Raw genomic sequence first — 26391 nt, 5'->3', positions numbered from 1 at the left:
TGTTTGGCTTGGCGTTAGCCTGCGACCGCCTGCCTCTTGTGGATATTTGTTCTTAATGAGTTATTAGTCATTTTCCACTGACAAATTGCTGCAAAGTAGATTAAAAGGAATTGACCTCCCGCCCGCCCCATAAGCATGACATTGACCTTTACTATCGCATAAACTACTATTGTCTTATTAATTGAGTTTTTTTTAACGGCTTGTCCCAGAAGAGGCTTTGACTAAAATTGTCTGTGAAATTCCAAAGCCCGTAAATGTCACCTTTGTATGAGATAGTATAGAAATATATCGACTCTGCGCTCTTGAAACAAAACGCTGGATTGATCGCTCGGACCCATTTTAACGACGTCAACGTTAATAGCAATCTAATCTTTATCTGCTAGATGGATTGGACTAAAGTGATTGACTTTATTATTTGAATATTGGTCGTCAACGCGGAGACAAATCCCATTCCATTTATTATTATTTTCACGATTTTTCTTGTTTTAAGTAGATTGAAACGACTGCACTAGTTTCTGATTTAACACTTATTTTGAAAAAATAGTCTCTAAACATGTGCCCAAAAAAGAGGTCTAACATTTTCACATCATATTTGAAACACTCAGTGACGCCAAATATGAGGAAAATGTTGCCGTCTTTTTGACCGAGATTGAAACGACTGCACTAGTTTCCAATTTAGCACTTATTATTTCAAAAGAGATATTCATGTTGCTAAATATTGCTGTTAATGTGCCAAAAGAAGGGGATTCTAAAATATTCACATCATATTTGAAACACCGTGTGGCGCCGAAGATAAGGAAAATGTTGCCGTCTTTTCGACCAAGATTGAAACAACTGGACTAGTTTCCGATTTACCACTTATTATTTCGAAAAAATAGTTGCTAAACATTGCTGTAAATGCCACAAAAAGAGGACTCTAAAATTTTCACAACATATTTGAAACACCGTGTGGTGCCGAATAGGAGGAAAATGTTGCCATCTGTGGACTCCTCTTGTACACTATTATTATTTGTTAGCAATGTAGCATGACTATTGTGTTACGTGATTTAATATTGATGGATAATGTAGGTAGGATGTCTCTTCTTAGTGAATGCTTGAAACATTCCCGCTTTTGATCTTTTGGATAGGCCTTTTCACCCTGACGGGGGTAAGCCTCTACATCCGCTACTCCAGCAAGGCCATGGACGAGTTCCGGCGGGTGGTGGCCCCGGAGGAGCTGGCCTTCGTGGACGTGTCCTTCGGCTGGTCCTTCGCCCTGGCCTGGATCTCCTTCGCCCTGGAGCTGACGGCCGGCCTGCTCCTCCTGCTGGCCGCCAAAATCATCCAGGCCAAAGGACGCTACGACTGCGGCGTCGACCTTACCTTCTGAAGGCCAACGAGTCCAGAGGTAGCGCGCCCGACCTTTCGCTAGGCCGCACGCCCCTTAAAATGGCAGGTGTTTGTTTCCCCTCTCCAAAAAAAATCGATTCTGCGATACATCACGATATTGCTTTGCGTGTTTCTCGTTTCGATACGAAAACCATCCGAGTGGATCTTCACGCGTGTGTTTTGGATGGAAATAAACCATCGTGGGCTGCACTTCCACTCGCCTACTCTAGTTGACAGCAGTAAGCCAGCGTGTAGTCGTCGTTCTTGGACGCACGGGGGCGCTGTTTCCCACCTCAAGACCAAATTGGACTAAATACGTACTACATGTAATCAATAAGAGGACAGTAATGCCGAAACAAAACAAGATTAGTTATTATACTTTTTTTTAAACACAGCTGTTCGTATTTGAGTGCTATACATCCTTTAAGATTTTTTTTAATATTTAGAATCCTGCATGTAAGCAGGTTTGGACTAAAGCTAGCCTGCACTAAAATTGAGAAAATGTTTTAATGAAGGCCATATGTTGTATAAGTGCATTATTATGTCCATTTCAATTAGTTTTTTCCAACGTGAAAAATCACAATCATCGTCTTGAAATGTAAAATCCGGATTGAATCCAATTGTGACCTGTGAATTGTCATACAAATCGTATTGCCAGATACGAGGCAATACACAGACCCAATTTTCAGCGTTCCCTTTCACACACACACACACACACAAAACCTAACCGTATAAAGCACAGCAGAGCCTTCATGCTGCTGGTTATGTTTGAAATATTATTTCTCTCCAAATTTGATAACATTCCTTCAGGGAGTGCAGACGCTGTCGCCATGCTAGCAACAGTAACTAAGGCAGAGTGGGTCTTAGCGAAAGGTCAACAATACCTTTAGGAAAATAAAAGTGCTCCAAAAGATCATCTCCTAGTGGGAGTAGTGTACATTAAGTTCATTTTGCTTTCTCACTGGAGGTACGCCAAAAGTATTGCGCGTTCAGGTTCGCTTTATTAGTTGTATGGAACGATATCGCGCTTTATGTCCGGTTTTATTGTTGGCAAGGAAATCCACTTGTAGATTGTACTAAATATAGCAGCAGGTCAAATCAGCAACAGAAAGTTCGTAATATGTTTTATTTAATTTAATTTAAATGAGCCTAAAGGATGAAATTGTTGACAATGAGCTTTCTGCAGTGTTTTCTGTTTGTGCACTCTTGTTATGATGTCTTTGTAGTTGCACAGTTACTGAAAAGTATTGGAATGTGACACGTGTAGCATCATTTTGGATTGATTTGTGTTATTTTCATTTCATTCAAGCATGTTTTGATTTCCTGTAAATCTGCAAACACAAAATACATTGAGCTTCAGGTAAGCCTTTATTCACATTTTTGTTTCCAACCAATTTTCCGCTATCTATTCAAACCGGCCATGAATGCTCATGGTATAATGAAGCAGTAATGAATGTGAACAAAGTGTCATTCATTCACCCCTCCCAGTCAAAATGACTGATGGTGTAAAAAAAAAAAGCCCTCTAAGTTTAAATGAGAAAAACCTAGTGAAACAAAGAAAAATAAACAGACTTCCAATTGCTAGATTGATAGAGGGAGGATGATGAAAGCTTAATTCGTTTGAAAAGACTTATTTGTCAACAACAATCCACTGATCTCCAGCGGCCTTCCAGGAGGTTATTTCCAAGAACAATTAAAAAAAAAAGATACCCTTTGAAAACAGTTTTATCGCCACATTGCAGCTTTATTCACAAGCCAAGCCGTAATTGCTGCACTAAGCCAGTCTACTAGCTACTCTAAATGGGGGGAAAGGCAGCTCACCACTCACCAAACAATAGCGACTCTGACACGATAAGGCATTTGGACATTGTTGGCTCTAATTTCATTAGGGACGCTCAAATTCACTCCCAAGTGACATTTCAACCTTTTATTTGAAGCGTGGAGCTTGTTAGCAGGTTTATTAGCATTCCTTCCGACTGAATATGGCGTTTTCAACTCCTTTTGCTAAATTGTCGGCGAAATACTTCTACTTTGAGTTACTTTGAGTCTTCGGCCACCCCCTCAGTTTCCGCGACATTGGATCGGTCCAATTTAGCCAGCAGGTGCGGGACCTCGGCGGGAAAACCAAACAAACAACAACAACAAAAAAGACAACGGCAGGAAAATGGACGACAGCGAAACGATAAAGTACGTTTAAAAACGAAAAGTAGATAAGATATTCCAGCGGGAGTGAAAAGAGGAAGATTGAAGAACACAGGCATTTGGACATTGTTGGCAGTAATTTCATTAGGGACGCTCAAATTCACTCCCAAGTGACATTTCAACCTTTTATTTGAAGCGTGGAGCTTGTTAGCAGTTTTATTAGCATTTCTTCCGACTGAATATGGCGTTTTCAACTCCTTTTGCTAAATTGTCGGCGAAATACTTCTATTTTGAGTCTTCGGCCACCCCTCAGTTTAGGCGACGTTGGATCGGTCCAATTTAGCCAGCAGGTGCGGGACCTCCCTCAGCGGGAAAACCAAACAAACAACAACAACAAAAAAAGACAACGGCAGGAAAATGGACGACAGCGAAACGAGAAAGTACGTTTAAAAACGAAAAGTAGATAAGATATTCCAGCGGGAGTGAAAAGAGGAAGATGGAAGAACACAATACGTTTTCGAACGAGCAAAAATGACAAGATTCTGGACTGAAACCACGAGTGCAAACCACAGCTAGCAACAATGTCGACGTCTGCTGGGGACGAAAAAACGAGTGAGTATTATTGCATCAAAACTTTCCAACTCTTGAGATTACCCTTGTCTGGGTAAGTAATTCTTTATTACATTTAACTTGAGAAAGTCTGTCTGTGTTTAGAGTCATTAATGTGTAAACTCGACCATTTGAAACATTAGAAAAAAACCTACTCCCTCTGCAGTCTGCATTAAAAAACGATTTCTCAGTATTAAACCTTTGAATTAATGTTACTTCAATGTAGTCTTCACGTGATGCATTTTCCAAGCTGACTTATAGAGATTTTTATTCTACTTTTTTCCCGTTGTTGGCTGAAGTCGCGAAAAAGAATCGGTTTTCAATTTAAGCACTTTTGGAGATGAATTTGGTGTTTACTGGGCAGGAAATATGTATCTAGCAACATAAATGTGCTATAGTAGAGTGAGTATTGTATCTGTATATGTATCTGCTTTGCGTGTTGTCCTTTCATCCCCAAATTTCTTTAATTCTCCCCTAGTGATTTTGTGTTGTAAAGGTGAGATTGGAGTATAAAATCAATGTAAGATGATTTTCAGAGCAATAATTTAGTGTTCGTGACCAAATCTTGCACCCCGTGATTCACTAGCAAGATTAATTCATATAATCTCACGGCACCTGGGCTATTTTCATATTTGTTCTGGCATTGTTTCTGTGTTTTCTTTTCCAAGGCAATATCTACCTTGGCTGGTTTTCAAAGAGAAACACTCTTTTGCCTTAACGTCCTTGTGCTCGTTTCTATCTTTTGTGGCTTTCCACTCAATGGTGTTGAAATAATACAATTTCCATCGTGGGCCAGGCTGCGTTAAATCCCATCAAATCTGAAACCCTAGCGACATTCGTGACCGGACGTTTGGTCGCCGGACGTTTGGTCGCCCGGACCCAAACGTCCGGCGACCAAACAAGGTAAAACAACACGGTCTACGCATGAATAAAAGCCAACAATGGCCCTGAGCAGTTTCACTGGGCGGACGTGTGTGTATAAGAGTTTCTATGTACATGGGTTGTCCCTTTAAGAAGCGATGTCCGTCAGGGTCTTAACAAGTTCTCCAACAAAACACAAAAGTCCGGGAAATTTGGAGCTTTCCTTTAGCCTAATAATTGATAGGGCATTAAGTATGACTAAATAATAATTCGCTGTTTGTATTCAGGGAATTTGAGCAACAATTTTAAATGGTAATTATCAATAACCTTCCGGGCGACCAAACATCCGGCGACCAAAAGTCCGGCGACCAAACGTCTGAGTACCAGCAACACTGTGGGCAGACACCTCCGTATACGGACATATTAAGGGGGTACGATAGAGTATATAACGTCATGTTTATTAAGAAATGAAAGATTTAAAGATGGACCTCGCATCCCTTGATTTTTCCCAAAAGCGGCCCTCGGAGAGAGAGAAAAAAAAAAGTTAGGACACCCCCGTCATGGCACCTTATAAGTCAGATGTTCCGCATAAATCGCATTGTTAGGTCGGCGTCTAAACCGAAATGAACCCGCACGACCGGTGCTTTACTGTCGTCTGGGCTGGTAAAAGAGTCGTCGTCCGGGGACTGCTTTTTATGTGCCGAGCGCCGTCTTGAATCCAAACGAACTCAAAGTCTCAAAACGGTGACAGATTTTGGGCTCGTCCTCTCCAGGTCGCTTCGGCGAAGCGCTCACCCTCGTAAAAGAGTTTAGCCGCTCGCTCCGGTGACCATATTTCTCGTGAAAATTTAAGTAGAGTCACCTCGGCTGGCCGGCCGGGACCGACGAGCATATTCTAGCAGCTTGCGCCGATCGACTTTTACTCGCGACCAGAGGAAAAGGCGGGCAAAAGGCGGGCATTTGGCACGGCCGTGGCCCGTAAACAAGCCAAAACGACCATTAAACGGCACGGTAAAGATTAATCTAGCGTTTTCTTTTTGATGGACGGGAGATTACGCGAGGCCCGTTGCAAAGTCGTTACCCGAGCTCGCCGGCCGGCTCGGGTAATTAATCATCTGGTTGGCCACGCTCGGTCGGACAAGCAAATTGATCTTCTGGCTCGCCAGCGCCATGTTAAATTCCACTAGGTGTCAGCGTCTCATCATTTTTTTGTCACGCCCACCTCCCTTGTATTTATTTATAGAGCGGTCAGCGGTAGCGGAAAGAATGAATTTGATTGCGCGAAGGTTTTCAGTGTCGTGGTCGGTCCTCCATTCATAAAGAACTGAACAAAAAAGATTCCTCCATTTTTAATGGACACCGCTCCCTATAGTGACTTCCCTTGTTCTTCTCAGGGTGTTTTAGTCCGGTCTCAAGGTGTTAGCAAAGCTTTGCTTAGATTTTTTTTGCAGCGCAAGCAGATGGAATTGCTTGAAAATGTCTCAAGGGAGAAGAAATGGCCCTGAAAATCTTAAAATCCCTGTTTATCATCACTATTTTTTTTTGCATCTCACCAGCAAAGGGCCAGTAAACAATGATGCCGTGTTTCCATACGCGATGGCGTAGTGACGCGACGGCTCCCGCTGTCAAAACAAACAGTGGCCAAGCATGTTCGCTATGCGCAGTCGCCGTCCGCAATCCAACCCCGACAAACCGCACGACAAGTTTGTACTGGCAGGCCGACGAGCTAAATTAAAGCCAAGACGGGAAGCGCCAACATGAGGTCATCGTTACCCCACCCCCCAACACACACACACACACACACATTAACACACACACACGAGTTGGCGCAACACACATTTCGACCCTCACAAAGGAAAAGGAGTGCTTTTGGCGGGCAATCATCCCGATTCATCGCCATTGAACTCGATAAGCATCGAAACCTTTTTTTCCCCCCTCCTGGGGCTGTTTAAAAAAATACTCCAATCATGCGAGGGCCAACTTGAAAACTTTACATTTATATTTGCTAACTCAAATCAAGCAAAAATAAATAAAATGAGCCGTTTTTCAGGTGTATTTAACTCATTGGCTGCCATTGACGGCGATAGACGTCAATCTGTTTTGAGTGGATTCAATTGGAATGGACGTCTGTCGCCGTCAATGGCAGTTAGACTTATTGACTTGACTTTGTATTCAATGAAATATAGATTTAATGTGTTTTGTATCACATTAAATCCCAATTTTATTGGAACTGGGCTTACAGTAAAATATGTTCCTACTGTTATAGTTATTGGAAAACTAATTTCAGTATTTTTTTTTAAGAAAAAAGGAAAATGTCTGCAGTTTCTGTTACTCTATTGTTTTTTTCCCTTCTCCATTCATTGGATCACTCGAGTGACATTTATAGTAAAAAAATATATCTAAAATATCCCAATCGAGCCGTCTGTGCCGTCAAAAGCAGCGAAACAATGATTGTGGCGCTCACAAGGTTAACCAGGGGTTTATTTGATTTATGATAAACATGACTGAGACCTTGCATTATTAATGATCAAGCCGGTCGGTCGGTGACTTGACTGTTTGTGTTTACGATGCGCTCTTAATCGGAAAGAGGAAACCGTTGTGGAAGGCTTGCAATTCCACTTTAGCGGCAGGTGGCTGCGCTTCCTGCGAAATTTACAGGAAAGGTTCGTCCGCCCGCAATCAAACCATAACGGCAATCATTTTTACGAGCTCCCCTTTTCGGTCGGTCCTCTCGTTCTGATAAAGGAAATGATAAGGTTACATGGAACAATGAAAATGCTGTAGAATCTCATTTCCACTTTTACTTGTATGATTTACGGTCACTAAAAATGTAAATGTCACTCTTTCGTTGCCACGGGCGAGCATTGACGTCACCATGTGTACATTTAAATGAGATCTATTTGAACTGGGAAGGTTGGCAGTCTTATATTTTGACCGGTATTTGTCCGTGAAGCCTTTTGGGTCCTATCGAAACATTAGATTAACTCATTAGACAACTCGGATCCTCACTTTAACAAATGAAAACGGAGGGATTTGGAGTTTGTCCTCCCCCAACAGATTGGACACCCCTTAGAGTGTGACATGGCACCCCTGAGAGGTAAACCCTCTTGTAGATGACGTCCTTTGTTGCTAGTTTACCGCTATCGCCTTTAGTCACCAAGTAGTCACTTTTGCATTCTTCCACGGGTTGAAGCTGGCTGAGTAAAGATATACTCAGAGATTTGACGCACGGGAAGACAGACAGAAACAATTGGAGAGGGAGAAGGGGCGGGGCTGTTGTTTTTATGACTAATTCTTCATTATTGACCAAAAATGAAATATTTTTATTGAGAAAAAAAACACCCTTGGTAACGGATTGCGCACCTTTCGTATGCATTTTGGACAAATCGATCCATTTGTTGTTACTAAAACGGACGGACGTCCATTGCCGTCCTTCGCCAACACGCCGTCACCCTCTGGTGAGCGTGTGCGGTCGATTGGTCGCCGGTCTTTTGGTCGCCCCGACCGCGACAACGGGCGACCAAAAGACCGGCGACCAAAAGACCGGCGACCAAAAGACCGGCGACCAAAAGACCGGCGACAAAACAAGGTAAAACAACAGTCTACGCATGAATAAAAGCCAACAATGGCCATGAGCAGATTCACTGAGCCGACGTGTGAGTGTAGAAGAGTTTGTATGTACATGCGTTGTCCCTTTAAGAAGCGACGTCAGTTCAGTCAGGGTCTTAACAACAAGTTCTCCAACAAAAAACAATAAAAATCCGGGAAATTTGGAGCTTTTCTTTAGCCTAATAATTACTAGGGCATTAAGTATGACTAAATAGTCATTTGCAGTTTGTATTTAGGGAATTTGAGCAACCATTTCAATGGTAATTATCACTTACCTTCCGGGCGACCAATCGACTGTGTACCCTGGTGAGCCAGCAGTATATTTTGCCGCTTTCCTGGAAAAGAGATTTATCTTTGCGGTCACATTTTTCAGGTTTGGTTTGTTTATTATTATTTTTAAAAAAATTGAACACATTCGAAGGACACAATCATCTCCCCGATGACACGTTTCCACATTTTCAGCCAGAAGATGTCATTGAGTTTTTCCGCCTTGTGGTGAATGTGTCCGAATTTACAGTAGCTCCCAGTCCCGCTAATCCAGATAATCTTGCTTGGAAAGTGCCATCTGAGGTCCACTTCTTCCAGTAAGAACATTGTTTTTCCTGTCATTCATTCACATAAATTCTTCATTTTTTTCATTTTTTTTAAAGGCCAAGCACGCCGACCGCTGCAAATAGAAAAACCTGCAGAAATAACCCGTTTGACATGACGTCCCTCTTGGCAAATAACTCTTTTATTGGAAACCATACGCTCTTCCATGGCGGGAGCGCGCATGAGCTCATTGGCAGTAAAACGTAAACACTAACAGCTGCGACCATGATTTCAATCGGAGGAAGTCCAACTTTGTGGTAGGCAGACACGATTTACCGTATTTTCTGGCATATTAGCCGTCTCCACGTATAAGCCGCACCCTTAAAATGGCCTTAAAACGGTTGAATTTGACAATTTCTTTGGTATAACACGCCCCGTGATTCCCAATTCTCACCTCCATAAACATGTTTTTAATAGGGAATGCAATTGTGTTAATTTGAAGGAAAAATCATCGCTCGTGCTATTTCTGAGATACTGTATAAATCAATTTATAATTCGATATTCCTTTAAGGTCGCCGCCTGCACGTAGACAAATTCAAAAAGGAAGTCATGTGAGCAGTACAACCAGGAAGTGTGTCCGTAGCGGTCTTGTTTGTCAGATGGCGGCACCCTCAGCGAGCAATGGCAGGCACAAGTAAGTGAGTTTTTTCCACGTTTTATGCCAGATACGCTTTATTTAAAAATTTTATTCATAGAGTTTCAAAATAAACTTGTCTTGTGGCGTTTCGTCCTTGTCACCTGGCAGTTTTGTGCATGTCAAGTCTAATTTGTGCACATATAAGCTCTATATAAGTACCCTTGATTCAGTCAACATTTTTTTAGCGACAAATACGGCTTAAAAGCTTCTGCAGGAGTCTTATTGCCTTCAAATTCTTTGTATTTGTTGATGGTCTTGTCACCCTGTCTTTTCCTTTGGCAACGTCCATGAAAGCGTGCTGGTATGGCGTCAACCCAGACTCGAACCCCATCGAATACGGCCCGGTCGGACACCGTCACTTGCTTTCGGCGAGACTTTATTCGAGCAAGCTAGCGCATTTGTCTCCTTTGCCGGCGCGATTGAATTACAGTCCAGGCGTCCGATCGAGCGTCTCTTTTTGAAAAACGACGGCCAAACGGCCGAGAACGGGAGGGAGCTCAATGAACAGAGCGGAGGCCATTTGTCCCATGCCAGAAACCCTAGCTCCTCCGGTGTGAGGTCATCGTCGGCTCATGGATCGCGTGTCCGTTCCGTTTTTTTTCATCGGCCAACGTAACATTTCAAGATGAATTTTTCCATCCACGACACAAAAGATGGAAGCAAAATTCCGTAGAATGTCAATACAGTGGTACCTCGACATACGATCGTAATCCGCCCAATGCTCGTAGATATATTTTATAAACGAAAGAGATGCAAAAAAAGACAGTGCCATGGCCAGCTGGCTTGGTCGCATCACGAAATTTTGATCGCATCTCGGGCGAATTATTCGATCGAAATTTCCGTCGTAAGACGAGAATATCGTATGACGAGCGGTCGTATGACGAGGTATGACTGTAATTTGCCGTCACGAGATGTCCAATCCGATTTGAAACGGCATCAAAGAAGCGGCCCACTATCAGATGTTGACGTCAACTAGCAGATGACTAGCTTTTGTGGGAAAGCAAATGAAACGCTCGCTCTCGCCACATTGCAACTCCCAAACTTCTTATTATGACTCCGGGCGGACTTTTGTTTCAGAAGGCTCACGCTCGTGGCGCAAGCTCTAGCTTTCTGACGGGGTTTGTCCTTTTTCTTCCTGACCGATGTCGACACCCGAGGGGCTTGGAACGGGACTATTTGGAGGGCAGGATGTGTGTCACGCTTTGTTCAACCAACGGCTTGCTGGCTTTCCAGTCAACGTCTGTGCTTTATGACTCAGCCTGCTGGAAATGGGATTCCATAATCGCCCTGCTTACTACTACTGTGTCTTTAGTCTTGATCTAATGCGTACGTACACGCAACAAAAAACTAAACTGCCCGCCCCCAGTCCGAATAATTCCTAAATATCTACATTTGAGCCTGCAACTTTCAGTTCAGTGTGACAGACTTTTTGTGTAAACCAATGTTGCGCAGTTTCAAACATACTTGGCCTCATATTTACTGTAGGTAAGCATGATCTTTGATCTTCTGAGTTCAATGTCCTCGCTCGTGCCCTAAATAGCCGCGGGTTGTCAAAGGGGAAGCGCCGAGGCCCACGCGAATGCCACTTTCGAGCGTCTGCTTTCCCGTCTTGCGTCGGCGTGCGGTCATATCTGGGATAAGAGTCTTTACGTGGGCCGCCGCCGCGAGAACCGCAGCGGAGAGTAAAGCGTTCGACCCCCGACTCCGTAGAAGCGGCCGAGCGTGCCTTTCCGAGGAAAAGCCTGCCGCTGAGTGGTGTTTTCAACAGAACTTCTCTGGGGTCGAATCAAACCATTCATCTCGTTTCACGATGATGGAGAGATGAGCCATATGACAAAAATTGTTATCACCATGAGAAAAAAAATTCAGTCTATCTTTTTAGTTTCAAATTTAAAACCCCCTTATTCAAATATGAAAGTAAACTTACTTTATAGCAAAAGAGAATATGAAATATGATTTTTTAAGGAGTAGTTCTGTGGTTCTGTTGCGCAATGAAGATCAGATAACTCCCTTCTTACACTATGAAAAGTTAAGAATATCACTTATAATCATTTTGACAGGCGTCTTTATTTTTCAAAATTGGCCTCCGAACCAAAAGTTGCTGTGCAATATGAAATAAATAAAATAATCAACTAAAGACATCTCATCATCGCTCATTTTGCCCGTGTTATTGTCCTTTTGCGTCAATGCCAGTGGCGGTCCGTGCATTTTCTCGTAGCGCCTTCAATGAATCAATCCAACCCTCAAAAAACTATTTTATGGCTATAAAACCTCTACTGCAGCTACAGCTGCGACACATAAAAAATAATCAATAAATCAATGCACAAAAATGGGGTAAAATCCACATCCTAGCAGCATTTAATGATTAAATACAAATATTGAAGCTTTTCAGACATTAAAACCAGGCCAGGGGGGTGACCCTGGCAACAACGAATGGCTGAAATGTGTTTGGATAAATGCTTCAATATGAAAACACACATCTGGAAGCAGAGCAACCAGGGGGAAAAGCAATGAAAGGAAGCTAACAGACAATTTGGAATTATTTCATAAGTATTTATGGACAAAATAGAATATATGATTCAGATATTTCTTAGGCCAGCAGAGAAGGCCTTGAAGGCCCTGACGGCCCGCCACTGGTTAATGCTCCGTGTTAGCCTCTATTGCTAACATGCTAAAAACACGTTTCCTCATCATCCTCTTCTTCCCCTGAGCGGTGGTCTGGAACTAGCGTTCATCTCGCAACAGCACCCCCGTTCCCCGTGGTGGTTGGCTGGTAGAATTTCCGTTTCAAATGATCAACGTTTTTACTAAAAATTATTTCACGAAAATGATCGCCCAGCTCTGCGATATTGAAAAGCGTGGCTTTTGACCAAAATCTTGCCGCCTTTTCTTCTTTGGCTGGCAGTTGTCCAAAGACTGTGTACTGGAAATACGTTGGACGTGTTTGTTACATAACGGCAACAGGCCGGACGGGACATTTTGCTTTACGGTAAACTTGTAAAACCCCGTGCGGTGATGTTGAGAGCCAAAAATATACGTGACAGCAACAAAAGAGGCATATTCCCCAGGCCATCATGCGCAAATGTTTGTACGCCCAAAAACGTCTCTCATCACTTCCTTTATGTCACTTTATATTGCTTTTTCTATTCTCAGCTGCATCTGCTTTTCCGGGCTTGAATCCCGACCGCAACATTATTTATTATACTTTATTCTCAATTTACACCTAATTAAGTCTTTTCACGCACTTCGTCTCAGCTGTCAGAGTTGGTCATCTTGATTTTTATTTTTTATTTCTCTATCTTCTTCGCACACCGCATCAAAATTGCCCTCCGTGCGCATCGCCGTCTTTCACGCTCGTGTATTTAAACAAAGCCGAAGGCAAATGATCCGGAATGGTGGCCACTTGGCCGTGAAAAAGTGAACCGACGGACTGTGTTGGAATCGCTTAAGCACTCGCACATTACCGGAGTTCAGTGTGAGCGGCCTTTCATTCTTTTGTCTTCTCTTTACAATATTTTCTCGCATATACGCCGTATTTGTCGCTCCAAAAAATGATGACTGAATCGAAGGTACGGCTTATATGTGCATAAATTAGACTTGACATGCACAAAACGCCATAACGCAAGACAATGCGGCCAATACGGTCATTTATTTCAAAATAGAGAAAAGATAAATGGATAAAACGCTTAACAAATCTTATTTTGACGTCTATGAATGAAATTCAAGAAAAAAATGAAGCGTATCTTGCATAAATTTGTGAAAAAACTGCCATTTCTCGCCCTCGATTTATACAGTATCTGAGAAATAGCACGTGCGATGATTTTTCTTAAGATTTTCCCTTCAAAATAACACATTAGTACTCTCTATTAAAACCACGAATATGGAGGTGAAAATTGTGAATCAGGGGGCGGCTTATACGCGAGAAATTGTAAAATTCAACCATTTTAAGGCCATTTTAAGGGTGTGGCTTATTTGCGCAGGCGGCTAATATGCACTAATTACAGTAATTCAATTTCTGTGTTGCTCATACTCACATGGGTTGTGGGGGGTGCTGGAGGAAACCCTGAATGGTTGGCCAGCCCATTGCAGGGCACATGCAGACAAACAAGCATTCACTCATAGTTAGGGACAATTTAGGGTACAGTTGGCCTAGAATTAAAGTGGGAGGCTGTGAGGTGGGCGTAATATCCACTTTAACAGCGGGTCGCTCTAACGCCTAACAATTCAATGACTTTTTACATCCCCGAACGGGTATTACGGGTCTACTGGCTCAGTGTTATTGAGCCGTGACGCTACAGTTTGCGGTTGCCACGGTAGCGTTAACAAGCGCTCTATTTGCGTAAGTGGGCGTCACTTCCGTTCGGGAGAGCCTCCACGCCTACGGGCCTGGGTGACTCACGGGGTGTTTCCCCGACACGCCGCCGAGATCTGCTCGGGATTTTCGCTGGGCTGACATTTTGCATTTTTTCCTCTGCTTGGCGGGACTAAACGTCGTTGCGTAACGTCCAAATATTCTGCGGACTTTCACGGGCCTCGTGCAACGTGGTTTCAAGTTACAAACTTAGAATTAGCTTAGCTCGTGCCGTTCTCGTGATGTCAACGTACGCTACGAGACGCATATTTTGCCCTCCAACCAGGCTTGTCCAAACCACGGCCTGTGAGCCGACCAGTTTTCATTGGCTAGCGAAAAACTGCAAATATCATGAATATGGCCTGCACAAGAAGCTTGAGTTCAGCTAACATTCTGGTACAGCGAGTCATTTAAACAGTGCCTGATTTCAAGTTACAAACTTAGAATTAGCTTAGCTCGTGCCGTTCTCGTGATGTCAATATACGCTACGACACGGATATTTTGCCCTCCAACCAGGGTTGTCCAAACCACGGCCTGTGAGCCGACCAGTTTTCATTGGCTAGCGAAAAACTGCAAATATCATGAATATGGCCTGCACAAGAAGCTTGAGTTCAGCTAACATTCTGGTGCAGCTAGTCAGCGAGTCATTTAAACAGTGCCTCTTCAATTTGAAAATTGGACACTTGAAATGCTTTTGCCATTGGGAATAACATAAAAAGGAAGTTTGGGGCGCTACATGTACATTTTAAAGTTGGATTGGTGTGAATGGGTCAAACCCTGGCACCCTGGAAAAATAAAAAGAACTATGAATATTGTGTATTACCCCTAAGGAACTCCATCAACAGCCTGGCTGCCTGCTCCTCCCCATCACAAGGGATTGGACCTCTATTTCCGCCGTTGTCATTGAAACGAATGGGTTAAAAAGTCTAAGAATTTCCAAAAGTTTTCTTGTATTGTGCTCTGACGTGACGAATCGCTCGGGGGTGGTGTCCAAACACATTGCGTTATGGCCCAGATGCCATGTGGTCGCAATCCGCCCACTGGAGAAACAAAAACAAAAACCCCAAAAAGCACAGGTTGAGCAACGTTGCTTGGGAAGTGCTTGATGTTGTTGTACTCGCTTTCAAGCGTTTCTACATACAAACTCCAGTTATGTTTTGAGTAGTGAGCAGAAAATGTTGCAGCCATCTTCTTTTACGACACACAATTCTAGGAAATGCTTGGTCTTACCGAAAAACCAAAGTCGTTCAAGTGTTACACAAGCGCGTGGTCACAGACATGCACGGTACTAGACTGTTTTTGTTTTTGTATGGGGGTGGGACCAGATTAGAAATGGAAGTAGACCATCCCTCGTTCAGAAAAATGGCTTTTTCTCGGGCTAGATTAATCCCGATGTGGTTTGTAGGTTACCGTATGTTTATTCCAATCAGGTTTTGAATCTGAATAATAATAATAATAATAATAATAATAATAATAATAATCGGACATAGGCCATGTCGTCATTACCACAACACAAAAAAAGCCTACTTGTCATCACACGCAGAAACTGCGTGTGACGAAATTGATGGTGCTTCTCCATAAGCTACGTTTAATCGGCAAAAGACCTAAATAAGTGTAAGTTACGGACTTGTAATTTGTCATTCCGCTGTTGTGGATACAGGTCGCTTACCTCTCGTATACAGTAATCCCTTGAATATCGCAGTCAATGTAGACCAAACATGGCCGCAATCATTGAAAAATCGCTAATTACGGTCACCCCTATTATTAAAATAACTTTTTTCTTCTTCTTTGCTGAGTCGTAGTAGCAAAAGTGGCTTCCACTTACGAGTTTCGCCGTGGATTTTCACATTTTTATCAATTTAATAAAAAACACATTTTAAAAAAATAATTAAGAGCAGAAAAAAATCGCGAAAAAAGTGAATACGCGAAAAGTGAAGTCGCGATCATCGAGGGAAGAAAAAAAAAGTTTTCCCATTAAAATTCTGATGAGGTATTTTTTTCTGGAGACTAATAATATCGATTCGATTCGGACTTGCGTGTTGAGGCATCACACCAAATATTTTCACAGGTGCAGATTGACCCAATATGTCAGATAAAAAGCCATATTGACTTTCATGTCAACAAAACATTCCTGCCCATTTTAATTGTTCAGTAAAGACAATTTTCAATCGACAAAGCAGCCGTCTTGTTGCTAATACTAGCTAGCATGGACTTGATGGGCTTAGAATATTCTCAATGGAATGTGTACACTAAAGCCTTTTTTTGTAATAACAATGTAGTCTATGTTGTTTTTTTGAAGGCATCTTTCAGCACATATTCATGTGGCTTTCCTTATTTCACCCCTACATCTGCACGCTATTCTCCAAATTGGACGCCCGCCAAGCTCGGCACGTCGAAGCCTCACTTTGTGTGCTGGAGCCCAGCTGTTTTATTTGCGCGTGGCAGGGGTGGGGGTCGATTGAAAAGCTCGTAGTCCACGACCATCAAGTATTTGGCCGGAGAAGGGGGTGGGATTTACTCGGCGGCGATGACTCAAGGCTTCTGGCCCGCCGCTCGCTATCTGGCATCTGGAGCTCGTTGACGACGGCGCTCCATGGCGACCGCGAGTTGTGGAATTGTAAACAGGCCGAGCCGGTCGGAGGGACGAGCGGGAAGCGCCCGGCGACGACGACGCCGTCGAGCTGTCCGTCGGAACGCCGAGGTCGTGGCGGGGATTGCGTCGCCTCGGTCAAAGGATTTGCTTGAGCCGCGATATGTTTTTTTTCAAGAACGTAGCCTCCGAAAAGCTAACAAGAAAACGTGTTGACAAGTTACAAGAACATTGCGCTCTGAAGTGGCCTTTCTGAGGAAGTCTGTTCTAAATTGCCCTTGAAAATTCAATGGAAAAGAATTTGTTTTCATTCCAATTTATTTTGTGACACTCTTAAACAGCGTTTTCATCTCATTCATAAGAATTCTGTAAATGTATGCATGTATATGTCCCTATTCCGTGCGTGACTTTCATTGTGAAGGTCAGAAACTTAAAAGAAACAGCTGATGCGTGAACGACGGAAGTTTGTTAGTCTTTTAGTACAGACGCTCCCCTACTTACGAACATTCGAGTTACGAACAACGGTACATACGAACATGTCTGCAAATTGCGTTTATGTCGAAAAATGTTTGTAAGTTGGATTTTGTATTGCGCGCCTTTTTCCGATTAGTGCTTCTTTCCGCCGCTAATAGCGACGCCGCCTGGCGCTGTGAGAGCTCAGCTCACCCAGCATCCACCTTCCTCTGCCCAGTTCGTTGCAGTGCAGAAGTGCGTGAACGTATCTCCAGTGCGCAAAAAACCTTTTTCATTTTTATCGTTCAATATCTCGTGCATCCATTATTCAATATGGTTGGTGAAAAGCGAAAGGCTTCTAGTGAGGGAGGTGTAAGGAAGAGGCAAGTCATTTCATTTGAAACAAAAGTGGCAATAATAAAGAAGCTTGATGCGTGTGAGAAAATGGTGAGCGTTGCACGGGCATACAACTTGAATCGTTCGACCGTCGGTACCATTTATAAACAGAAAGATGGAGCAGCAGGACCCAAATATTGAACGTTGCACAAAGGTTGCAAATCAATTGAATGATGCCATACAGTGCTACCGCATCATTTATGATGAAAAAAAGAAAACTGCAATTGTCATTAGATAGCTTCTTTAGGCCACTTTCTAGTAAATCTCTCTTTAATGTATGTATACAGTACTGTATGTATTCTCTCCATTTTATTAAATGTTTTTTTTCAGTACAAACCAATGCTGGTTACTTATACAAGCCTTAAACATATAAATGCACTTATATAAACCTTCAATATACTTATATAGTTCTTAAACATAAATTATAATACAAAATATAGCACTGAATCAACTTACGAACAAATTCAACTTATGAACAATCGCTCGGAACGTAACTCGTTTGTCAGTAGGGGAGCGTCTGTATACATTTTAGCACGGGCAAAAGCGACACAATTTAACACGGTGGTTGGATGTTTTTTTTTTTTTTAGAAAGGAACGGAATATCATTCAACGAACTGAAAACCTTCCATTAAGAGTTGACCATCTTTCGGCTGGTACGCCACATCCAGCTTCCTTCTGAAGCCAGCCATTTTAAATTGAGCAAACGATGGGTTTAAGGGACACAAAACCTTCTCCATTTCTTTCCCGTGTTCATCTCCAGTCGCCATTTAGTTTTATTGACGATGTATAAAAGAGCAGGAAGGAAAAAAGGTGCCGTTGCCATTTCCAAATGAGCGTAAATTTCCGCCTTGCATTGTTTGACACACACGCACAAGCTATTAGAAAAATCCCACTGTAAAAAGTACTTGCAAAGAAAAATCCCAAAAGCACTTGTTCGTAGGCCAACGGCTTTCCCCGAAATGCCCATTCGGTCTTGCGCAACAGCCGGAGAGGAAGTGTGCAGCGTAGCTATGGCGACGGGTACACACGCCGGCGGTCACGTGACGTCCCTACCAGAGAATTTCCTCAGAGCGACAGCAGAAGCAAAGTGCTTCTTTTTATAGCCTTGCTTGGGAAAAGCGGCGCGCACGTCCAACGGACGCTAACGCCGATGCGGCCGTCTTTCGTTGGCCTTTTGATTTAGTCTGCCATTAAAGTCGAGAGGAAGTCCTAATCGTCCACTGACGCGTCACAAATCAGAGAGCGGGGGAAAAGTGCCGCGGAAGCGCCGCCGTCGTTTCCCGGAACGGCGCGTGGGTTCCGCCTCATCCGTCTTTTTAGCAGGTCGCTGTAAATATAGCGCGCCTTTACCATCCTAAATGTCATCTGGCCACTCAGCGTGTTTACTACGTGGACTTTAGTCTGCAAAGTACTCAATCAAAGACCGCCAAGTCGGGTTGCCGTGGCCGGACTGCAAAGTTATGAAGGCCCCCTCAGCGAACGTGGCCACTTTCCAACCTGTTTGGATGAAGCAGCTCTAAAGCTGCTATTTATTTACATACACTAAAATACGTATTTAGTCTTAATTTGATAATACACTGTACGTCAGGCCGTTTAAAAAAGTTTTTAAGGAAGAAAATTCTGTTTTTTCCAAGAAACTTATTCTATTTTTTGTTCCTATTTTTCCTAATATTTCCTATTTCAAATGTCATTGTGACCTGAATGCAAGAATTGAGTGCAACTTTGCTTATTCGTAAAGGATCGCCTTCCTAGTTTTCTTGTTTCAAGAAGTGCTAGATTTTTTTAAAAGATATTTTTACATTCTCAATGGCTCGGTCAATATAACTTTTCTTCACCAATGGATGTGTCAGGAGCGGCCATTTGTCCCTCCAGGCTTGCCGTAAAGGCAGAGCAGCCGGAATCAATCTGTCGATGACTTCCCGAGTTTGGATTTAAACACCAATTGCTTGTATTGTCATTGTCTGATCGTTTCCTGCATGCTCCCGTTTTGGTTCCAAGCCTTTGTTGATTTGTAGATCCCTGTTGATTTATTAAAGATGTCGTTTTGAAGCTAACTGCCTCGTTCCCCTCCTGCTTCCCCCGCCTGGGTTTTAATCCATTCCCGATCGTGCCACGACGACGCGGCGCCATCGTAACAGGATGCCATTTTCGGACATCTCATTGGAACCTCAAGTTCATTGACATGTTGCATGCTAACGTAGACGGTCCTCATCCTAAACGTCTTCCAGACCAATATTTCTGTCTTTGCAGTAGAAATTGGCAATGTTCTTGAACATAGTCCATCGTTCACACCGAATGTGTTCCAAAACAAGGCGCAGAAGAGGCGCCACGTTAGCAAAACAAGAGTCGTTGACGTCTCCAGGCATTCCCGGCGGTTGACGGTAACCACGTCAACCAAAAGGTACACGGCGGGCGGGCGGGCGGACGACATTTCTGAGAACTTGTGCCGTGAGAGAATCCCATGAGTCAGTGACTGGAATGCCACAGCTGCTTTACACAAAAACAGCTATCTTCTTTGAAGCAGGAAGGACTGGTCTGTCGTTGCCCAAGTTCCCGGAAAGTTCCTCATTTGGCCACATGACGCGGCCCGAGGCTAATGTCACCCTCTCGCTACCTGTGGCCGTTTGCAAGAGGGCCATTTGCTACCACGGCATTGGCCGTGTGCTGGGGATTCGCACACCTATTAATCGCGTCATTTGGCTGGGGGGGAAATGTGATAAATGGCTTGAGAGCATTTGTCAGAAAAATGGGATGTCGACCTCTATATGTCTGCTGCTGCCGTCTTCTAAAAGGCTCCTAGTTTAGAGCCCATACTTTTAAGTCACGTTTATATTTGTTAGTTATCTCAGTCATGCAACACGTGTCGCACTATCTGTCATTTAAAAATAACGCATTGGACGTCTTTAGCTTTCAATGGTCGACCAGTTAAAAGCTGTAATGGCGTACGTAAGCGCACAAACATTTGGCTGTTTGGATGGGTTCTTTCTTGTGCTCACTTTATCATGTTTTCCAAACACCATTTTCTAGATTTACTTTTATTTAGCTTTTTTTCCTCTGGTTTTGAGCTGTATTTTTTTCTTTAAATCCTACTTGAAGCATTACAAACTCATTTACACTTTTTTGTCAATGGTGTATTCTAATTTTCAATTTTAACTTTTTTTTTTTTTAAATTAGACTAAAGTAAAATGTTTTTGAATTGAGGTTTTAGATTTAATATCAAGCTATCATGAACTATCATCCAACATTAAATAATTCCATTTCAATTGCATTTATGTTTTATAGGTTTCCAACATTAAATAATTCCATTTTAATTGCATTTATGTTTTATAAGTTTCAACACACTAATCCTTCAATAACGTCACTTTTATTAAATGTAATGCTGGCTGATTTAATAGGGTTTTCAAATGCAATTAGATTTTTAATCGTTTCATTCATACACAGAATGCAATTGGGAGGAAACAAGTAAAAGTTTTGCTCCTTTTGTTCCTAATCGTGCAAGCATTAGGACTCATTAAATGTGCAATTAAATGTGACCGCCGTGGCAAAAAAAAACAAGCACAGTGTCTGAGTAGAAAAATAAGCATTTTTATTATAAATTACTGAAATGTTCATCCACATATAAATAAGTGCAAATGGTCGCGTGGACCGGTCGCTCCACCTTCAAGCATCTTTAGTACTTCTTTCAACAAAAAAAAAAAGATTTTGTCTTCAATGTAAACATGGCGGCGTCCAAAAAGACGAGGCGGCTTCAAATACATTCATTGGTGAGCGAGTGGCCTTCCTGTCAGTGCCCAAAAGAAACAAAAACAATAACAAAAACAAACAATCAAATAGGACCTCACAGAGGATTCAGTCTTAAGTGCGCCCAGCGTTCCGTCCAATTTTTGCGGCCACCGTTTTCCCGTAGACGAAGGGATTCGCTTGGTCCCCGTTGGTTGTTCTCTTCCGGGTTTTCCCGGGTTTCTACTTCCGGTCTTCCAGGCCTGGGTTTTTCTTCCCGTCCTCCCTGAGCCCAAAAACCAGCCTGGGTTTTTCTTCCCGTCCCCGGCTGTCCTCTCGAAAACACGCCGGGCTCTTAAATGGGGGAGTCGTAATCCTGCATGTATTGCCTGAGAGGACGGGGGAGCTCCTCGGCGCCGGAGGAAAGGTCCAAGTGTCCGTTGACCGTCTTCCGGCACAAGTGCTGCAGGCTGGACGGGCAACAGGCCAGGGGTTTGAGCAACTCCAGCGGGACCTTGTCGCCGCCCGAGTAAATGTAGTCCACGCCGCGGGCCTTGCCCCGGCCCTGGGGCATGTAGTGGTGCACCAGCTTGAGGATGCAGTCGAAACGGGGCACGGCGTGGACGTTCTTGGGGTCGGTCTGCAGGTAGAAGGAGGCGGCGTCGCACTGGACCCGCAGGTTTTTGGTGCCCGCCACCGTCTTGACGCTGAGGGTGAAGAGGTGGCGGTTGTCGGAGCTGTCGCGCACCAGGAAGGTGCCGGCCTTCTCGCCGCCCAGCAGGCCGTTGGCGTTCTTGCCCGTGATGGCGCCCCAGTAGAAGCCGCTCTCCTGCAGCTTGCGCAGGGTGCTCAGCACCATCTGGTACTGCGCCTTGGACGAGAAGGTCCGGTAGCGCTGGGGCAGCCGCACGCCGGGAGAGTCCGAGTGGCTGCTGCTCATGGCGGAGTAGGCCTTGCTGAGAGTTACCATGGCCGATTCGAGGGTGAACGATGGGATGGCGAGCTGACTGGGAGAGAAAAATTGAACGCCGTTAGCATCTTTTGCAAAAAAATAGAACACTCCTTTTAGCAAATGTCCCAATTTTTTTTTTGGGGGGGGGCTAATGCCATTTGCATTTAGAGTCATGGAAATGACTGGGATTGGCTCCAGCACACCCCGCGGCGGTTCAGAAAATGAACCGGAATGGAGTTGTCGCTCAAAATAGGAGTCATTAAAACAACACAAAGTCGGCGCAATTAGCGACCTGGTTTAACAAGGCTCCATTGTCTATCCACTTTTGTCTCCTTTCTTTTTTTAGCTGGAGTTATTTTTGCAATCTAAAATTTGCATCAACGTTGCCATGCCCTCCTGTAAACAACACACATGGTCAATTAAAAGCTTTAATTTTACACTGGAGTTTACCGTAATGTACTGTATATTGTCAAAATAGAAATGCTCTATTTTGTTAGAAAATGTACTTTTGGGGCCCAAAAAATGACTGCTTTTTTGCCTATTTTTTACAGAACACCAACTTTTGAGCAAAGCGAGCGCATAAAAGTTCACTTTGGAGTCGAACCATCGCTGCCAGCCCTCCCAGTGCAACAGGATTGGACGCCTTTTGCCGCCAACGAGGTAAAAAAAACCTTATGCTGTCGTTACGCTAATGTACCGTTTATTGTGAACAAAAACAAAACTAAGCTATGAGGTTAGATGGAAAAAAAAACCAAGTCAAAACATGACGTGTTTTCCCCCCCGCCAAGCGCTCGTTTAGTTTGATTCATAGTTTCCCAGTACGTATTTCTGCCGGATGCGCAAATCCCGTAAGTCGCTTTTTTTTTGTGTGTGTGTGTGTGTGTAACGCCGTGCCTCAGGCATCGCGCTCACTTCCAGTAAAGCTCTTGTGAAATTTGGACCAGAAATTTTTGTTTTTGTTTTTTTTCCCCCCCCAAGCTTATTCTTTTGCAGAAATCTGAAACCACTAAGAAAGTTTTCAAAGATGCTCACCTCTTACTCAAAGTCCTTGAAAAGTTTAAATCCAAATGCTCCTGGCGTCAAAGAGACCTCACAAGTAGGAATGGAAATTCCCAGCTTGGAGGATTAAAAAACAAAGGCGAGTTGGCCTTAAAGTTGAGTGTTAGGAGCTCTTTAGTAAGGCGTCTGCGCCCTGCACTGACGCACAGGCCGCCCTTTATACACACGGGCCCGCCGCCCGCTTAGTGTGCTGTGCTCGCAGTCCCCGCCCCCTCGCCGTTCCAGTAAAGCGCTGGCGAATTGACAGGAAGCTCCATTTTCTCTCTCTCTTTCTCTCTCTCTCTCTCTTGCTCTCTCTCTTAGTTGTATTCCTGCTCAACTCCTCCCCCTTACCAGCGAATTGGCTTGTTTATGACTCAAGCGCCTTTTCTTCTCTCATCGCCGTCCAATGGAAGTCATTGAGTATTTGCATTCTAGCGTTTCCTCGTTATTGTCGAGTGGTGAGGTAATGCTTAGTTAGGATTGTTTTCTTGTGTCATCCGTTGGGGAGGGAGTTCTAAGGAAATTGAAATCTCAAGTTTTCAAGTTGCAGCGGCGCGCCGCGCCCAAAGGGGGCGGCATAATTCGGAAAAAGCGTTTGGGGACAACGGTTTGGAGCCGTTGTCATGATGCCCTTTTTTTTTGCAGCCGGGAAAGAGAGGGTCAAGTGTGCCGTGGGAAAAATCGGAATATGAAGAAGTTCCACTCCTTTAAATGTTGTAATATGACGAGGTGAAAATCTGAATATCGCGTCGTTTTCGTGCCGAAATGGTGGTGATGTGGACCGGAAGTCGTTTGGTTTCGTGCATTTCCACTATATCAGGGATTGGGAACCTTTTTGACGAAGAGAGCCACAAACAATTCATATTTTCCAATGTTATTCCTTGGGAGCCATACTACGAATTTAAAAGTCAAAATACATACATGTAAACGAGTGCCTTTTCAATTTTTGGGGGTAATTTCACCACTTTTAAAGTGGAAAAAACTGATTTTTTTTTTTTTAAAGATTCTTATGCTGTTGCTAATTAATGAGAGGATGCATTCCATAAGAGTCTACTGCAAAAAAATGAATACTAAAGCAGTTCTAGATGTAATATCTCAGTTCTGTCACCAGCAATTTCCATATTTTAGCTCACAGGTTAGCTCAGAGCCAGATGGACCCATCAAAAGAGCCACATGTGGCTCCCGAGCCATAGGTTCCCTACCCCTGCACTATATGAACACAAAACTGCTTTTGCTCTCTTAGTGAGGAGCCATTAAACAAATGTCAATTTTGCCTGCTAGAATACAAAAAAAGAACTTTCCCGAATACCGGATGAAATAACGTTCTAATCTACTAATCTAATCTAAATGTGGTTGGCCCCTTTTTATTCTTTTGGTATTTAATTGGGACCTGATGAGTGTAAAATCGGAGAATGATCTTTTTACATGATGTCGTCCTTTCTGAGAAAAATGATGGTGTCCAAATCATAAGTGGACGCCAGGCCCTTGTAGTCCAAAATTTCACATTTGTAGTCTCGTGACAAGCCAAAATGTGACACTGGGTCCAACGAGGTTGGATTGGATAACTTTATCCACACAACTCTTTGACCTTTGCACCTTTTGCCTATTTGACCCCCTTTCCCAAAAGAATAGAAAGTCTCGGGATGTCCGCAGGGGGTTTGCCTTTTTTGCTCAGCGCCAGGAAGGAATCAGGTGTTGTCTGATTCAGAGGAGACGGCCTTGGGGGTTGGGGGGGGGGGAGGGCCCAGATAGCATCGGTCGGAACTGGTTTCCAGAAAGTGGGTTGTGTCATCGCGGTGAGGCACGTGCTTGACGTTCAAGCGTTTAACTTTCCCTCCCCCGATCTCAGAATTCCATAGAAAAAGACATTCATTAGCACACGTCGCTCGACTTTAATGGCAGTCTTCTCCTTCCAAGGAAAAAAATCCTGACATTCCGGGAACAACAAAAACACAGACATTTTGCAACGCCTGCCTGCCTGCCTGCCTGCCTGCCTCACCTCTATGGCAAACACCAAAGACCGCCCAAGTCAATGAGTTCAAACGCCTGTGGCTGTCAATGCAGGTCAACGAGTTAGCAATTTGATTTCAGTGGATCTTTTTTTTTTTCCAAAGGCATGAATTGGACGATGAAACCGGCCCGCCGTCGCCTCGTTATTATGCAAAGTCCAGAGTGCTTTGCTGTACAGACGCTCCCCTACTTACGAACATTCGAGTTACGAACAACGGTACATACGAACATGTCTGCAAATTGCGTTTATGTCGAAAAATGTTCGTAAGTTCAATTTTGTATTGCACGCCTTTTTCCGAGTAGTGCTTCTTTCCGCCGCTCTGCCCAGTTCGTTGCAATGCGGAAGTGCGTGAACGTATCTCCAGTGCGCCAAGAACATTTTTCATTTGTATCATTAAATATCTCGTGCATCCATTATTGAATATGGTTGGTGAAAAGCGAAAGGCTTCTATTGAGGGAGGTGCAAGGAAGAGGCAAGCCATTTCATTTGGAATGAGTGGCAATAACAACAAAGCTTGATGCGCGTTGCACGGGAATACAACTTGAATCGTTCGACCGTCGGTACCATTTCTAAACATAAAGATCGAGCAGCAGGACCCAAATATTGCAAATCAATTGAATGATGCCATACAGTGCTCCCGCATCATTTATGATGAAAAAAAGAAAACTGCAATCGTCATTAGATAGCTTCTTTCGGCCACTTTCTAGTAAATCTCTATCTCTAATGTATGGATACAGTACTGTATGTATTCTCTCCATTTTATTAAATGTCTTTTTTTTCAGTACAAACCAATGCGTGTTACTTATACAAGCCTTAAACATACAAATGCACTTATATCAACCTTCAATATACTTATATAGGCCTTAAACATAAATTATAATACAAAATATGGCACTGAGCAACTTACAAACAAATTCAACTTATGAACAATCGCTCGGAACCTAACTCGTTCGTAAGTAGGGGCTGCGTCTGTATTTGTGTATATTGCGGTGTAGCGCATGACGACTTGGGGCCTTTTTAATGTTGAAAAAGGCAAAAACAAAGAAGGAAAAGCAGCTGC

The 26391-nt window shown here is 43.4% G+C and overlaps 2 protein-coding genes and 1 long non-coding RNA gene across 3 annotated transcripts in view; 2 read left to right on the top strand and 1 right to left on the bottom strand.

Annotated features, from left to right (window-relative positions):
- LOC144089170 (transmembrane protein 235) overlaps positions 1–2745 on the top strand; it is a 7801-nt gene extending 5056 nt beyond the window's left edge. The window contains exon 4 of the mRNA XM_077620094.1: positions 1128–2745. Within this exon, the coding sequence (XP_077476220.1) occupies positions 1128–1369 (242 nt within the window). The 3' untranslated portion in view covers positions 1370–2745. The remainder of the gene's footprint in view (positions 1–1127) is intronic.
- A 733-nt stretch (positions 2746–3478) lies between these two features.
- LOC144088960 (uncharacterized) overlaps positions 3479–26391 on the top strand; it is a 32649-nt gene continuing 9736 nt past the window's right edge. The window contains exons 1-2 of the long non-coding RNA XR_013304985.1: positions 3479–4122; positions 22831–22939. This is a non-coding gene — a long non-coding RNA (uncharacterized LOC144088960). The remainder of the gene's footprint in view (positions 4123–22830; positions 22940–26391) is intronic.
- LOC144088959 (suppressor of cytokine signaling 3-like) lies at positions 21173–23479 on the bottom strand. The gene is made up of 2 exons (XM_077619726.1): positions 23312–23479; positions 21173–22334 (listed from the first exon to the last, which is right to left on the bottom strand). Exon 2 carries the CDS (start codon positions 22295–22297, stop codon positions 21683–21685), a length of 615 nt encoding a protein of 204 aa, XP_077475852.1. The 5' UTR covers positions 22298–22334; positions 23312–23479; the 3' UTR covers positions 21173–21682.

The sequence above is a fragment of the Stigmatopora argus genome, chromosome 14 (assembly GCF_051989625.1).
Source record: "Stigmatopora argus isolate UIUO_Sarg chromosome 14, RoL_Sarg_1.0, whole genome shotgun sequence".
Classification (NCBI taxonomy): Eukaryota; Metazoa; Chordata; class Actinopteri; order Syngnathiformes; family Syngnathidae; genus Stigmatopora; species Stigmatopora argus.
The sequence above is the reverse complement of the archived record's forward strand: the minus strand, read 5'-3'. Positions and strand labels throughout refer to the sequence as shown.

What these genes read in the sequence shown, in the direction of transcription:
- LOC144088959 (XM_077619726.1), bottom strand. Translation starts at nt 22,297, where the DNA reads ATGGTAACTCTCAGCAAGGCCTACTCCGCCATGAGCAGCAGCCACTCG.